Consider the following 14,681-nt stretch of genomic DNA (forward strand, 5'->3'; position numbering starts at 1 on the left):
CAATAACAACAACAACAAATTAATTAAAATCAAAGAGGTTGAGTTAAACTTCACGTGGCCGGTGCCCGGCTGGAGCTGGAATTGAAGGGGCCACCGCTGTCTTGGGGGTGAGCCCGGGATTTTGGGGGGGGGGGAGGGGGTTGTCCGGCTGCCCCACCGGGAGTCCTTGGGGCTGGGGTTGGGGCGGGGGGGGGTCGGTGGAAGCTGAGGGTGAAATTCCGGTTACCTGGGCAAGGGGCGCTGCGCCGCTCGGGCTCCTTCCCCTCCCCTTCCTCCTCCTCCTCCTCCCCCGCCGCGGCTCACTCGGCTGGCAGCGCGGCGGGGCCGGCAGCCGCCGCGGGGAGGAGGAGGAAGAGGAGGAGGAGGAAGGGTGGGAGGGGGGGGGACATGGGGGGCTCGCCGCTGACAGCGGGATCGCGACCGGCTGCCACAGGTAATGCCCCCCTCCGCGAGTTTTCCTTATTCCGCCTTTAATTAGCGAGGCGGTGTGCGTGTGCGCGGAGGATGCGCGGAGCCTCCGCGGAGCCGCGGGCATCTCCCCCACCCGCCCCGGGGGTGGCTTTGCGCGCCGTCCTCCTTCCCAAACCTCCCTTACCTGCTGCCGCCGAGGGGACAACTTCTCTGGGGTGAGCCACCACCATCATCGTTATTTTTTTTTGGCGGGGGTTGTGGTGGGGGGGGAGAGTCTCCGAGCGCGGGGGTTTCGATGGCAGGAGGTGGGGAGCCCGACCTTTTGGCAAAATAATAACAATAACAACGTGCGTCGGTGTTGTCCTGCCCCTGGGACAGCAGCACCGTCCCCAGAGTCCCCCCCCCCGCCCCATCCCACCCCGGGCTGTGGTTTGGAGCGGAGCTGGGCGGCAGGAGGCGGCCAGAAGCTGCAAAGTTTCCCGGGCGAGCCGGCGCTGAACTTCTCCAAAGGCGCAGGGATGCTGCCGGGCTGGGCGGCCGTGGAAAAAGGGTTGGGTTTTTTGGGAGGGTGGGTTTAATTATTTCTTTTTTTTTTTTTTAGTCCCCTCAAAAATATATTGAAGGGCAAAACAGCTTTTCAAAAACGACAAATCTTGCCCCGGATGGTTTCTTTTTATTTCTTGAGAAAACGCTTTATTTGAGATTTTATTTTTTTTTCCCTTTGCTTGCTCCTCTTTCCCTTACTCCCTGACGGAGCCTGCGATCCTCTCTTATTTAAATAAACGTTTTCCTGCCCACCTCCAAATACCAACCGCCGCACAAATCCAACTTGGCGTTGGCCAGGCGTCTTTAGCTTTGAACCGCCTGGAGTTGTCGCCGGAGCCTTTATTGTCAGAAAAGGCTCAAACTTCAAGAGTTTTGTCCCCACGAAACCCAGCCAGCTGCATTAGGTCGCCCCTCCTTTTCCCTTGCAAGGTTCAGGGGGGTTCCTTAGGGGTGTTTCGGCTCGTTGTGGCCAGGGTGGCTTTTCCCCTGATGCTGGTCTTCAGTTTGAGCCACACGGCACCAACCCCTTTGTTGCGATCCACGATTTTTGGATGCTTACAGGGAGGTAAATAACAGCCCGTGCCTGCTTGTAATTAGAAACACAGGTGTGGGGCTTGACTGCTGGCATTTAATTGGGGAAATACAAAACCTGGGCTGCTGGTAGTAAAGACTTGTCTGAGGAGAGGGGGATGAAAAAAAAAAAAAGAATAAGGCTGCTGATAGAAAAGGCAACAGTTCTTTAAAAAAAAAAAATAAAAAAAAGGAGAGGAGGAAAAGCAGCTCTGGGGTACCTTATTTGGCCCGATGAAAGGGTGCGGAGGCTGGGGTGATGGGCAGGGGAACAGCGGAGCTGGCTGGGGTGGGGGCGAAACCCGGGGCTCTCCCACGGGTCCCCTGGTGGCAAAGGCAAATCCAAAACCAATCCCTGTGCCAGGGATGCCCGGGGGTGCTGCCAGCCCCCCCCCCCTTGCCAACCATCATCGCTTCCCCAAGCCTCATCTCTCTTACCCACCAGTGTATTCTTGGCAGGGGGTGTGTGATGCTGGAATGGGAAGTTTTCTGTGCGGGTGTGTTTTACATTGTTTTTTTGGGTGGGTTTTTTTCCTTGTTTTGGGGGTAAAGCCCTGTCTGGCAGCAGATCCCCAGGGCAGGACGGATGTCAAGGGGGTCGGGGGGGGCTGGCAGAGCCACCGGTGACCATTGTGTCCAGGCTGTGTGCAATTATCCAGGGTCTTCCCGGCACATCTTATGGCAGCCGGGGACACCTCATGCGCGTGGCTTCAGTGAGTGATAACGCCACGAGATAGAGCTGGTGCGGGAATATTATTTTTTTTATTTCTTTTTTGTGGAGCAAGGCATTGTGATGGGAAACTCACATTTGTCAAAATCCGGGTGGGTGTTTTAGGGGAGGGAGTTTTGCTCTGTTCTCTCCTTCTCCCCTGCCCTGGCAGAGAGGAAATCCCTTCACAATTCCATTTTTTCTTTTCTCCTCCGCCCCCCTCCCTCCCTCCCCAGCGCAAAAGCTCTCTTGTTTCAGGAGGCAAACTGTAGGTCTCGCACCACCAAGTCGAGATAGTGTCGTGAAAATACAATGTTTTGTTTTAAGACCAAGTTGTAAAACACTCCCTTTATGGGAAACTGTAAAAATTGATGTTCTCATTTATTATTTTTTTAATTCTTTTTTTTTTTGATGATAAGTGGGTGAAACGATGTTTGCAAGATGTGGGACCTGTGGAGCTCGGCAGTTTGCTGTCGCCGGGTCTGGGAAGGGTACCCATGTGCCGAGAGGCTGGGTGTTGTGTCCCCCCTGGGGACGTCACCTGAAAATAGGAGGGAGGTGGCACCAAAATGTTTTCTGCTGCTCAGCTGCGATAATTTAGAGTGAAGTCCATGGTATGGCAGCTCCTCTGCTGACTGGGTGGAGGTACGCAAAGAAAAAGGGCATCTTAAAAAGGGTTTGATTTATGAAGTTTCTCAGATGTTCTGCGCAGATGGTCTGGAGCACGGATTATTTTTAAATTTAAGGAGCTTTAGGGTATGGGTTTGTCTTGATGAGGGGCTGGCCTGTGGCCTCTCGTTAGGGTGTAAAATATCCCAGCTGCTCACAGCCCAGCTAATTGAGCTGGAGATTTGCTCTCTGAGCACAAATAGTTCACAGCGCATCCCAGAACTCCGCAGTTTTTTCCCCACTACAGTGTCCTGCTTCCTGCAATGAGACTTTTAATAACGTTACAGGAGGAGGAGGGGTTAGTTTGGGGTTTTTATGTCTTAAGACCTACAAATACTAAAATTCATGCCTTCACGCTTGCGTTGCCATTGGACCAGGCTCTGCAGCCGAGATGGGCGATGCCAGTGGTTAAGGCTCACCCAAATCGTGCAGATGTGCTGGAACCTTGCCCATGGGTCAGGAATGACCAGGATGCTGCAGCGGGGGCTGGAATAGCATTTGTGCCCGGGCTGAGCTTGGTCACCATGGGCAGGAAACCTCGGATGGTGGAGCCTGGTGGCTCCCAGCCCGTGAAGATGTTAGCATGTGGGGCGCCGGTGGGTGCTTGCTGACTACAGTGTGCTCCACAAGCGATCAGAGGGGCCATCCCATGCACGCTTTGTCTATTATTCTGCTAGATAGCCTGGCAGGAGCACCTGCTTGAACCCCTGCCCTGGGGCCAGGGATCCTCTTGGATGTGTTTTGTGATGGAAGCTCCGACCTGGCCGTGGGAGGGCTGTGACATCCCTCCCCAGCCTCTGCCCAAGCCAATGCTGCAGTGAGCTTTTTTTTTTTTTTTTCCCATCCTTAGCCTAAATTCCTTTGCCCTGATCTGTGTATTTGCTGTAATGGTGGCAGGAAGATGTCCTGCTTGGAGTATGCTGGGGAGAAAGCCACTGGGGGTGAAATCCTGCTGGCAATGGTGGGGGAAGGGATGCTGGTGCCCGGGCTGCTGCAGCTCTGAAAAGGACGTGTGGGAAAGGGACTGGACAGCTTGGAGGGTCCTCAGCCACAACTGGGGGCCCAGGAACATGAACAAGCATGTCACCGGTGATGAACCGCTGTCATTAATCCAAATAACTTCATCTCTGCTGACTGCCTTTGCCTTTCGGTGTGAGCCCCTGCTCTTGGAGGGGCTGCTTTTTGGGATGGAGGGATTTTTTGGGAGGGAATTTTCCTCCCAAGTAGCTCCGTCTTCCTTTCCCCTCTGCTGTCTCTACCGCTGGATTTTTTTTATCTTTTTTTTTTTATTTCCCCCCCTCCCCTCCTAAAATTTCAGCTGGGGTGTGATTAGCCGCAGTGTGCCCACAGTGCGACTCCATCAGGCGCAGCCTGGCTTTCATTAGCCGCAGCGGCCAGCGGGCCTTGAAAAGGTCTGTCGCTGCAAAGTGCCTCTCGCTGGAAGTTAAGTGAGCTTTGTGCGAGAGTGGCAAGGACACTTCTCTCTTGATTTGGATGAGGCGAGAAATGGCCTGAGAGCTTTAGCAGCTCGGGTTGCTCAGTGTGAAGGTGTGGGTTGATTTTTTTTTTAATTGGTTTGGGTTATTTTTTTTTGCCCCCTCCTCCAAAGCCACCCCTGTTTCTCTCTCTTTAAGTTCTACCTTTCCAGCCTGCGGCTGGAGTTACCAGAGGAATGAACGAATAGCCTTGTTGCTCCTTGATAGCCACACAAGCATCCAGCCTGGGGCTTGGGAATAGCTGGAGGCAGGGAAAGCGGTCGAGATCCCGGGGGGTGCGCGTACCGGGGGTGCTGTGCTGATGGGGGCTTGGCGCGGTGTCTGCCCAGATGAGCACTTGCCAAGGAAGACAAAGTGAAATAACTAACCTGCCGTCTCTGGCAGGGCTTGGAAATGTCGTTTGGCTGCTGATTGCCAAGAGCTCCTGGTCCCGTGCCTGATGGCTTGTTCTTGACATTGATAATGAGGTCTTTTATTGCGTTGCTTGCACTATTACGGGTGTGCTTCCTCCTGCGGCTGCAGAAAGGTGATGCTGGCCTTGGAAGCTGCGCCCCTGAGTGTGGCAAGGAGGGAGGTGCCGTGCTGGTCCCTGGGGCAAGTGCTCCTGCACTGTGGGGGACAGTCTGGGCCAGAGGGCTTGAGCAACAGCCATCTACCATGTGTTTGCTACGCATGCTTATTACTCTGTAAATGGAGTGGGCAATATTTAGATGAGCACTGGCCTCCCGTTGACCAGCAGGCTCTGGGCCAGGCCTTCAGCATCTTTACCTTTGCCACTTTGTCTGTCGTTGTGTGTTTTTAAGAGTCTAGAGGGCGGTTCCTGTCTTACAAGACCAGACTGTGCATGCAACTCCACGGAGTTCAGCTTTCCACCTCCTCCTAAAGCAGTCATTCCCACCTGTCTTCCCCACCCTCCTTTTTCCACCCCCCCCCTCTTTTTGTATTCCTCCAAGCTAAGCTCTCTTGTTCTTGGCTGCTTTTTCACCTTTTCATCCCTGTGCTGCTGCAGCCCGGGAACCAGGAGAGTTGGGAACCTGTTGGCTTGGTCTCCATGCCCCATCCCAGCCTGCCTCCCAGTTCCGGAGCTCCTGTTCCAGCTTTAGTGAGGTTTTGTGATGGAAAATGGTTGCTACTCTCATCATAGGCATCATAGCAACTGGTGCTGGAGACTCAGTAGAGCCTGTGCTGCCCCACTTAAAAAAAAAAAAAATAAAAAAAAAATGGGTATCTCTTCTTCCATCTACCCAAGAAAGATGCTGCCTTTGCTGTGGAAGGATGGGTGGCCATGGCTGCTGCAATGGGAACACCCCTTCCCAAAGCCCCCAGGGTGTTATTTTAACAAAGCGTGTCTGAAGAGGTGAATTGGATGCTTGTGCCTGTAGCACTGAATGACTTTCCTTGGGTACCCCATGGTTGGGGTGTGCTGCGGCGGAGGGTTTGTGTGTCGCTAACGAAGAGCCGGGCAGTTACCTTGCCTAGATTTTCCATCTCATGGCATATGGAATAAGCGTGGATATGGAATATCTTGTGGCAGTTGCAATGACTTGGAAAACCAGTTTCCCATCCAACCCAGGCCAAATTTTCCTGCGTGGACTGAGACCTTCAAACATAACACTTTCTTCTGGTCTTGGGCTGTTGGTTGAGCAATGTGTTAATGTTATCTGGGAGCTAACGCTTGTCTCCTGTGGGAAAGTACACCTCCTGCAGCCCCCAGCACAATGTTTCCACTCCTGTCCTTGTTGTGAAATGGGAGGAAACTGCTGGAAATGTGGGAAACTTTGGTGTTGCTCGTTGTTAGTAAGTAACAGTTCTTCCCCTGCTGGAAGAGAGGTCTGAACACCACCAGCTGGGATGCTCAGATGTCGGCTTCGTGGGCATCCTCCGGGCTGGGCCGGGGTGGGTAGGTGGGGCAACACCTGCGTCTCCAACCTTGACTTTGCTTTTGGGATGAAGGAAGGGGAGAGAGAGCATCTTCCATGCTCTTCCCCCTGCAAGCATCACCTCGGGGGTTAAGTGGGTCACGGCAGCCCCGTCCCCTCGCTCCCCATTCTGTGTGCGTCCTTCCCCCCCCCCGCCGACGTGCAAACAAATACGCTGGCCTGTATTTATTTAACGAGGGGAATTTTTTCCTTCTCTGCGGGGAATACACGAAAAAAAGGGCAAATTTTTTCACTGGGAACAAATCTCATTTTCAAGAGTCCTGACAAAATGAGCCATAAAATTACAATATTTCAAAGTGCTTCGTAATTCTAGCGCGGACGGCTCTTCATCATGGAATCTGAAAGCTCAGAAAATATAAAACTCATTAGATTAAAATAAACCACCTACCGCGCGGAAGAAAAGCTTATTTATCAATATCAATTTACTTCTGATTACCCTGTTCTGCAATTTGTTATTTTTAGGAATTATGATTTGTGTATAGCCCATGCCAATATGTGGAGGGAAGAAAAAAAAAAATTAAAATTAACTTTTACTTTTTTTCCTTTTGAATTCTACTTATTGTGAAAACCTGGCCAAGAAGCAATAAGGAAAAAAGGTGAATTTCTAGTGGCACTTCCATTTGAGGAGCGGAGGGATGGAAAAGCTGGGAAAGCGGGAGCCGCTGGGTTTCGGCATGAGGTCCGAGCGATGTGCTTTGCTGAAGGAGGACCCTGGGAGTGTTTTCTCTGATGCACCTTTGGTGGTGGGTCTCGGTGGAGCTATCTCCTGACCCTCTTCCAAGGTGGAAGAAGCTGGGGAGAGCAGGCACGGATGGCATAATGGATGGGGGAGAGGGGTCTTCCAGCATGTGGCTGGATGCTGCCGGGCATGGTGGGACTCTGGTGGCATCTCAGGGGCTTCCGCTCTGCCTACGAAGGACCGAATGCTGCAGGTGGGCGGTGATGGCTGCTGGGCTCCCCTCTTTGAGGGGCAACATTGGTGCTGCATTGCTTGGACAAAAAAAACAAAACTTTTTGGGAAGGCGCGTACAGTTTCCTCGCCTGGAAGCCGTTTGGGAGATGCTTTGATTTACACTTTCATTTCTTCTTTATGCTCCTGGAAAGAGCGAGGAGCAAACAGAGAGGCTGACGCTGTAAATCCTGAGGCGCGAGCGCGGCAGTGCCGTTCGGGGAAGGGAAGTGCAGGTTTGGGGGGAGAGAGGGCTGGGGGCCTGGGGGGGATTAAAGGTGCCAGCATCTCCACTAGCGCGGCACAGCCGCCGCTCCGATAGAGGCAATTAAGTGTGTTTTGTGCGCGTTTGAGCCATTCTTGTAGGCCAGCACCCCGACAGCGCGTTTAAAAATAACCAATACAGGTGCACAGCCTGGAAGCTGATGCTGAAGCACCTCGAGAGCAATAGGTGGCCCGGGCTGGAGAAGCGGGAGCATCTCTGCCTCCAGCTTTTGTCAGGGCTGAGATGCCAGAAGGCTCTGGGAGCCTTGTCACCACCTTTGCTGGGATTAATGTGTGCCCAGGACGGGAGCACGTGCCGGTCGGACTCCGTAGCCATGCAGGTGCGATCTTCGCCATGCTCAGGGATGCAGCGGGGAGAAAAAAAAAAAGCTGTTTTCCAGGCTTAGGAAGGAGGCGTATGGCGCAAGGGGGCTGAAAAACCTCTGCTCGACCTGAGCCACTTCCTAAACTTTTGAGCCTCGGGACTTCTTTGTAGAGCGCTGTTTCAGTGGCAGAGTCTCCTCCGGTTCCCATCCATCGCTATTCAATGCCGCTGCTTCCCGCGCCTCGGGGAGCGGTTGCCGGCGGACTGGGAAATCTCTGGTTTAACATCAGTGCTCCTGCAGGCAGGAGACAACAGTTCGGTGCCCAGTGCCGACTCGCCCGGAGACATTATTATGCTGGGAACTGCACCGAGTGCTTCCCACCCAGAGCCTCTTTCAGGCAGAAGGTGCAATTTAATATGCTCTTAGTCACAACTTTTAAGTTCTCCCCGGAGATTTCTCAATCCCGTTCCTAAATTTGCAATATTCGAGTGAACCGTCTCGGAGAACCGGTGAAGAGCTTCAATATTAATGAAGACAGACAAAATCAAAATGACATTTCAGGCAATTACTTACATAATGAAGTGACTGACTCGGAATATACAATATTTAGATTTATCATGACACTCAAAAGGGGATGCTGTCAACAGCCTTTATTTCTACATCAGGCAAATTGTTTTTCCACTGCCCTGTTGCTTTTTAAATGTGGTCTGTGAAGCCGGAAAATGATGTTTCCGCTCACTTGGCCTGATAGCTGTGTGCTGCGTTAGAAGAAAGTTAGTGTTTTCCTCAATGGCATCTGTCCATGTCCGAGATTTTTCCTCTGCCTGAAACCTATAAAAGAAGGGGGATAACTGAAAAATTGGGGGTTTTCTTTGTTAGAAGTGTCTATTCGGTTTTTGCTGGCTGAATCTGAAGATATAAAGGGCCTAGTAGGGTGCCTGGTTCCGGGGGATAGAGGTATTTTTTGTTTAGAAACTGGGTTTTTGGGGGCTCTGCTGGCATCCAGCATTCAGAAGACAGAAACTTGCCAAGGGCTCCTGGCCGTGTCTCGCAGACCCGTGTCAGGTTTCCCAGCGAGACTGGCACGGTACACCTACAATTTAAGCAGTGCAGATCCCAAATGCCTTCTCGGGCCTGTGACGAGTATCCTAAAGACGCATGGAAAAAAGCCGCAAGGCCGTTTTTTCTTGCCTAGGCACAGACCTCTTCCTCCTAGGGACTATCTCATGGCAAAATAGCTGCAGAAGTTGGAATTTAGGACCTTTTCTAGGGTGATAGAGTTGTTATGAGCTGTCGCTTCTGACACATCCACCAGTAACGATAAAATGGTGTGTGTGGCTGTTGCTTTGAAGCTTCTTTAGGAGCATCCGCGGAGGTGGGGCAGGGATGCCGGCTGCCTTGCAGAGGGATGCTGGGCGGAGGTGGTACCCTGGGTTTATGGATAAGGATAAGCTGGCTGTCTTGGCGCTCCCCAAGCGGGAATCGCACGGGTCGCTGCGGTTTGTTGAGGGCTGCTGCTTGAGTGATCTCTTCCCCGGTCGCTGGGTGAGCCAAAACCGGCTGTGTGTACAGCCGGTCGCAGGCGTAACAAGGTCCCAGCCTGGGCTGGTGATTGGGAGATGTGATTTATTGCTCAGGTCAGCCCTTGGTCTCAAGCGGGAGCTGCCTACGTGTTGAGCGCCGGGTTCGCCGCCGTGTTTACCCCCCACCCTCGAAAGGCTGGCTGTCACCTACGCGCTCTGCCTTTCGTGTCCCTGCGTTTGCTGGTGGGGAAAATGTTCCCCCAGCCCACACCTTTCACAGCACCCGCAGAAATAGGGAGAGCGTTAGAGAGGGGTCTCCGAGATGTCCTTACCTGTTTCAGGCTCTGCCTGGGCTGCCAAGGGGATCTGTATTCCCTATATACTGTATGTAAGGTACAGGGGTTATACTTCTAGCGGGAGGTGTCCCTGCCCAGGGCAGGGGGTTGGGATTAAATGATCTGTAAATGATCTTGCAGCCCCCCCATCCCCCAGGCAGTTTGAGAGGTTTGAGGGGCTCTGCTTTGTCCTCGGACATTCCGGTGCCTCCTCAGTGATTCTGGGTCAAGCTTCCCACGCAATTTTGCCAAAGCATCCTAAATCCCAGCGCCGGTGGCTCGCTGCTGCGTGGTTCCCGGGTTGTGGCGGCTCTCACAGGTGGCTCGGCTCAGCCTCTGAGCCTGACCGTGGAGGTCACAGTGGCTTGTCCCCTCCCATGAGATGAGCTGATACACTTTGGAAAGTGGAAAATAAAAAAAATAAAAAAATCACCTATGCTAGGTTAATCCTGGTTTTTTGACTTGACCCTGGCCAAGAGGATGGTTGGGGCTGCAGGTACAAGAAAGTGGTGGTGGTACTCCTGGGTGAAGTGCCCTCTAAAAAAGCCAAGCGTTAACAAAATGTTGATCTCCCGGGTGTCGCCCTGTGGCCGCGGGGCTCTAAGGTGCAAGGTGGGACAGGGCTGCATCCCTGAGCCTGTGCCGTCATATCCATAAATATCCATAAAGGTCATATCCATAAAATGCTGGACTTGACGCTGCCTTTCTTCTTTGACAGGAACCATGAAGCGTCCCACTGCTGCCGGCAGCTTTCTGCTTCCCCTCTTGCTCCTGGAGCTGCTCCCTTTGGGTAAGTCATCTATCTGTCTGTCCGTCCAGTGCCAGGCTCTTCTATCCCTGCTCGGGTCTCACGTTTGTGAGGTTGCTGCCTTTGTGGTCTCCTGGTGAAAGGCAGAGCATCATCGCTGTTGAGATAGGGAGATGTGCCTGGTACAGGTAAGTAGACCATCCATCTCCATCGCATGTGGCCCTGGGGACCTGTGCATTGTGCTCCTGTGCAGTCAGTAAAAGGACCCACATGGCATCAGATGGCCTGTGCTGGGAGGGGTTGGGAAGAGGCTTGGAGGAGGAGGAGGATATGCTGGTGAACCCAAGGGTGGTAGATGCTCCTGATGTATCTCCATGGGAAGACCTTCCAAATGTGGGGTCGCGAAGCCAAAGCTGGTGGCAGACCTCGCGATGCATCCGGCGTTAGGTCCTTTTGATGTAAATTAAACTTAAAGGGAATCAGAGGGAGCGGACACAAGGCAAGGACGTAAACCAGAAGCTTGTTAGCTGTTGAGCAGTGGAGGTATTACTGGCAGGGCTCTCCCTCTGCTTTCAGCAGCAAAATTCTTACCCGAACTGTGCTTTAGTGTATGCTGCGCACGGAAATAACCCCTCTCCGAGCTGCCTTTCTCATTCCAGCTGGAGGGAAGGGCAGGGCTTTGGGCAGGCAGCGCCTCAGTGGTGAGCTCTCCTCCCACGTCTGGGCTCTGCCCCACAAGCGTGATGCTCTCAGTCTTCTTCCCTCCCTGGGGTCCAGCCTTGGGAGCCCGTGGGGCAGAACAACCACCTCCTGGTGCAGTGAATGTGTCTCTTGGGCCGGGCATTGGCGTATCCCGGGATGCATAAGGACTGCAAAGCCCCGTGAAAATTGGGATTGTTGCATGAATGGGCTAAAGCTCCCTGGGGGCGGGGGGAGAGGGGGCTGGGGGTGTGCGCCTGTGTGGCACTTGCCGATAAACAATAGTGAGCGTGTGTCCATTCGATAGCACTGTGCCCTTTGGAATGAAGGCTTTTTTTTTTTCCCCCTTCTCTGCTAAAGCCTCAAGATGGCTGGCCCAGATTGGCAGCCTGATTAAGCAGTCAGCGGATGACATTAGCTGTGACTGACAAGCGCAGTCAATCTCCCTCTGGTGTCGTATTGGATCAAGTATAGCCTCTCCACTTAACTGCCCTGTCATTCCTCTGGAAGGGGGGGAAAAAAAAGTGAGCAAAACAAAAAAAAAAAAAGACAACCCAGCGCGTCCTTGGCCCCGGTCTTGGCCCCTTAGAACTTGCCCCCTGGAGAGAGCACTTGCCACGAGTGGTCCAGTACATCCTGTTGGAGGTGGGATGGTTTGGCTTGCCTGGGTGGGGACGTGCTCCTTCATCCTTCCCTGTCGCAGAGCTGGCGTGTGCCTGGCTGGACATGGCAGATAGGCAAGAGCAAGCCCCAAAGCCTTGGAGGGGGCAGTGCAGGGAAACGCAGATGTGGGGGCTTGTAGATCCAGCAGTGTGTCAGCCCCTCTCTCCTCAAACCTACTCTGCCTGGGGCTTGGTCGTCACCTCCCCGAGGAGTGCCTGTCCTCAATAAGCGAGCGCTGGCACACTGCTTTGTTCCTGGGATTGGGAGAAGTGCATGGATGCCCTGCCACAATGCCCTGGGGACTGCGGGTGATGGAGGTCCTCCCCCCAGAAGACCTGCAAAGCTCCCGGTGAAGCGGTTAGCAGGGCAAATGCAGAAGTGCAGCTCGGTGGGTTTGGCAGAGGATGGTTTAGCTCTGGCACGGCGGTGGAGTCTGCCTGCTCCTACCCAGCTACCGCTGCAGTCACCAGAGATGGGCAGAGACCTTCACCATCTCCAGGCTAGGAGGGACCGAGGGGTGCTGGCTAGAAGAACGCCTCCATGATTACCGTGCTCTCGCACCAGCGATGGCCAAGGACAGGAGTACTGACTCTGAAGGGCAAAGCAGCAGCAGGTTTTACAGGAATAATGTGGAGCAGGCATGGAAGATACGCAGGGCAGAAAAATCTCCCAGCATGTCGAAATGTTGATCATGATCCCTTGAGAGCCTGTTGGTAGCACCTGAAGGAGGAATAAAGGGTTACAAGTGTGTGGTGGACGCCATGGTTTTTTGCCATGCACCTTGCTGGGGGACCGTGGGCAAGAGCCGTGTTGAGGGATACAGTGATGGAATAACCCAGGGTATAACTGGGTGGTTGTGGCAGTCTTGCAGAAGGAAAATCTGGCTGATGATCCATTAGATGAAGCCACAGGTGATGGCTGGATCACAGCAGTGCCTTTGGGAAAGCATAAACTTGCTTTTGGGGTGTGCAGGATGTGGCTGTGATTCCCAAATTAATTTGTGTGAAAGGACTGGCATGCCCAGAGCCAACACTGACAGTCCGGGATTAAATGTGAAAGGGAAAATTCCTGGGATCCTAGACTAGGTGGCAGGATAGATGTGTGGAAGACTTGTGTTTCACAGCCTGGCGAGGCTTTTTTTGGCAGCAGCCAGGTTACAAGAGGAAGACCTTATGGCCAGACCTGAGATGGGGAGAAGGTTCCTGAAGGTGGCCCAAGGACGTGTCCCTCGGCAGTGGTCAGGGCTGTGGAGGAGCTGGAAAATAGTGGTGGCTGGGACAGGGGTGTTTGGGCAGGGACAGGGCTGATGGGGCTGTGGATTCAGCCACAGCAATCCCTCTTTTATTTTTTGGGGAATAGTTCCATTTGTTGTAGCATGCATCTTTTGACCTGCATTCTTTATTGTCTCAGATGCTTTCTCTCCATTCCCTTTCCACCTCGCACCGCCCTTCTGAACGCCGAGAGCCTGGCAGCGCAGGGATGGCCTTGCTCTTTATCCTGGGATTTGCAGCCCGGAGCAGAATCCTGCCTCCGGACCCTGCTGCAGCTTTCCCCAGCTGGGGAACCCTCTTCTCTTACCACGCAGATCCTGTGTGCTTGTGGGCTGGTGGCTCCAGTGCCTCCCAGCACCCGATGCAGCCGGGTCTGGAAGATGCGACTTATATTTAGTATACTGATAATATTAAGAAATACATTTTGACGTAGAGGAGCTTGCAGAAGCAAATCCCCTGCGGGAAGGGGCTGCTTGGTGTGGTTTAGCCTCATCTCCCCTCTTTAGAGCCTGCCAGACAGGTACGAGTGCACTTGGAAGCCCTCCGGAGATGCCATTAGCTCTAAATAACCCATTTTGTCGGGGTCCTTCTCATTTTCTTTCCAGGTACTTAACTCCAGCGGCTGCGATTTAAATGTGCCTTTGCGAGAGCACTGCCTCTAGTGCTTTTCCCTCTTCTCGAGGTGTTTAACAGAGCGGGTGCCTCGGGAAAGAGGGCAGTGCCGAAAACCCCTGCCTTGAGAAGGAGGGAGCCCTGCGGGAGCCCAGGCTGATCCTCCATTCCTTGATTCCCCCCGCCCCGAGTGGGTTTCCCATGGGTGCTGAGCGGGTTTGTGTGGGAGCACAGCTGGGACCTGCGCCTGAAAGGTCCCAGGAGCGTCTCCCTCCGTTGGGAGCTTGGGAAGGCGAGGAGGACGCTGAAACGAGGTCTGGTTCTTGTTCCTTACGGTGGGATGCTGAAGCGCAGGGCAGGAAGGTGGTGGCAGACTCCAGCGTGGTTAGGAAGGAAACCTGGACACCTGACTTCATGCGGGCTTTGCTCTCCCTTTGCCCGAAGCAATGTCTTAGCTACTGCAGCGTGGCTGGGGTAACGTGGAGGTGATGCTCTGCACTGGCTGGATCCATGTCTGGTGCGGCAGGGGTTTGTGAGGGGGTGTCACGCTGCCGCTTGGCTGGCGATTTTTAACACTTGCACCGTCTTGGGTGTTTTGGCTCAGCTCACACCAGAGGCGGTTGCCAGGGGTCATGGGGGAAGCGCTGCCCCATCGCGTCCAGCACACCTCCTTGCCCAGGGGCCGTGCTTGGGACCCCAGTCCTGCCTCTTCCCCTCCTGGGACTGGTTCCAGGGACTCCCCATCAAGGGGGCTGAGCTATTTTGGCCAGACCGGTTCAAACCTCTGCTTTCCCATGTTCTTGGTGCCCGGCGGGTGAACGGCATTTCTCAAAGCCTGTAGGCTTCGCCGTCTCTGGCTGCGTATCGAGGAAAACCCCTCCCTCAGATGCAGCCCGGTCAACACCAAACCTTCTTGGAAAATCACCGTGTTTCTCTCCCGCCGCCTTGTT

General features: G+C 53.6%; 1 protein-coding gene across 1 annotated transcript in view; it reads left to right on the plus strand.

The window, feature by feature from the left end:
• Nucleotides 1-355: 355 nt before the first annotated feature.
• Nucleotides 356-14,681, plus strand: part of CDH23 (cadherin related 23) — a 213,113-nt gene continuing 198,787 nt past the window's right edge. Inside the window, exons 1-2 of the mRNA XM_074591549.1 lie at nt 356-433; nt 10,457-10,528. Of these exons, the coding sequence (XP_074447650.1) occupies nt 388-433; nt 10,457-10,528 (118 nt within the window). The 5' untranslated portion in view covers nt 356-387. The remainder of the gene's footprint in view (nt 434-10,456; nt 10,529-14,681) is intronic.

This window comes from Larus michahellis, chromosome 6 (genome assembly GCF_964199755.1).
Source record: "Larus michahellis chromosome 6, bLarMic1.1, whole genome shotgun sequence".
Lineage (NCBI taxonomy): Eukaryota > Metazoa > Chordata > Aves > Charadriiformes > Laridae > Larus > Larus michahellis.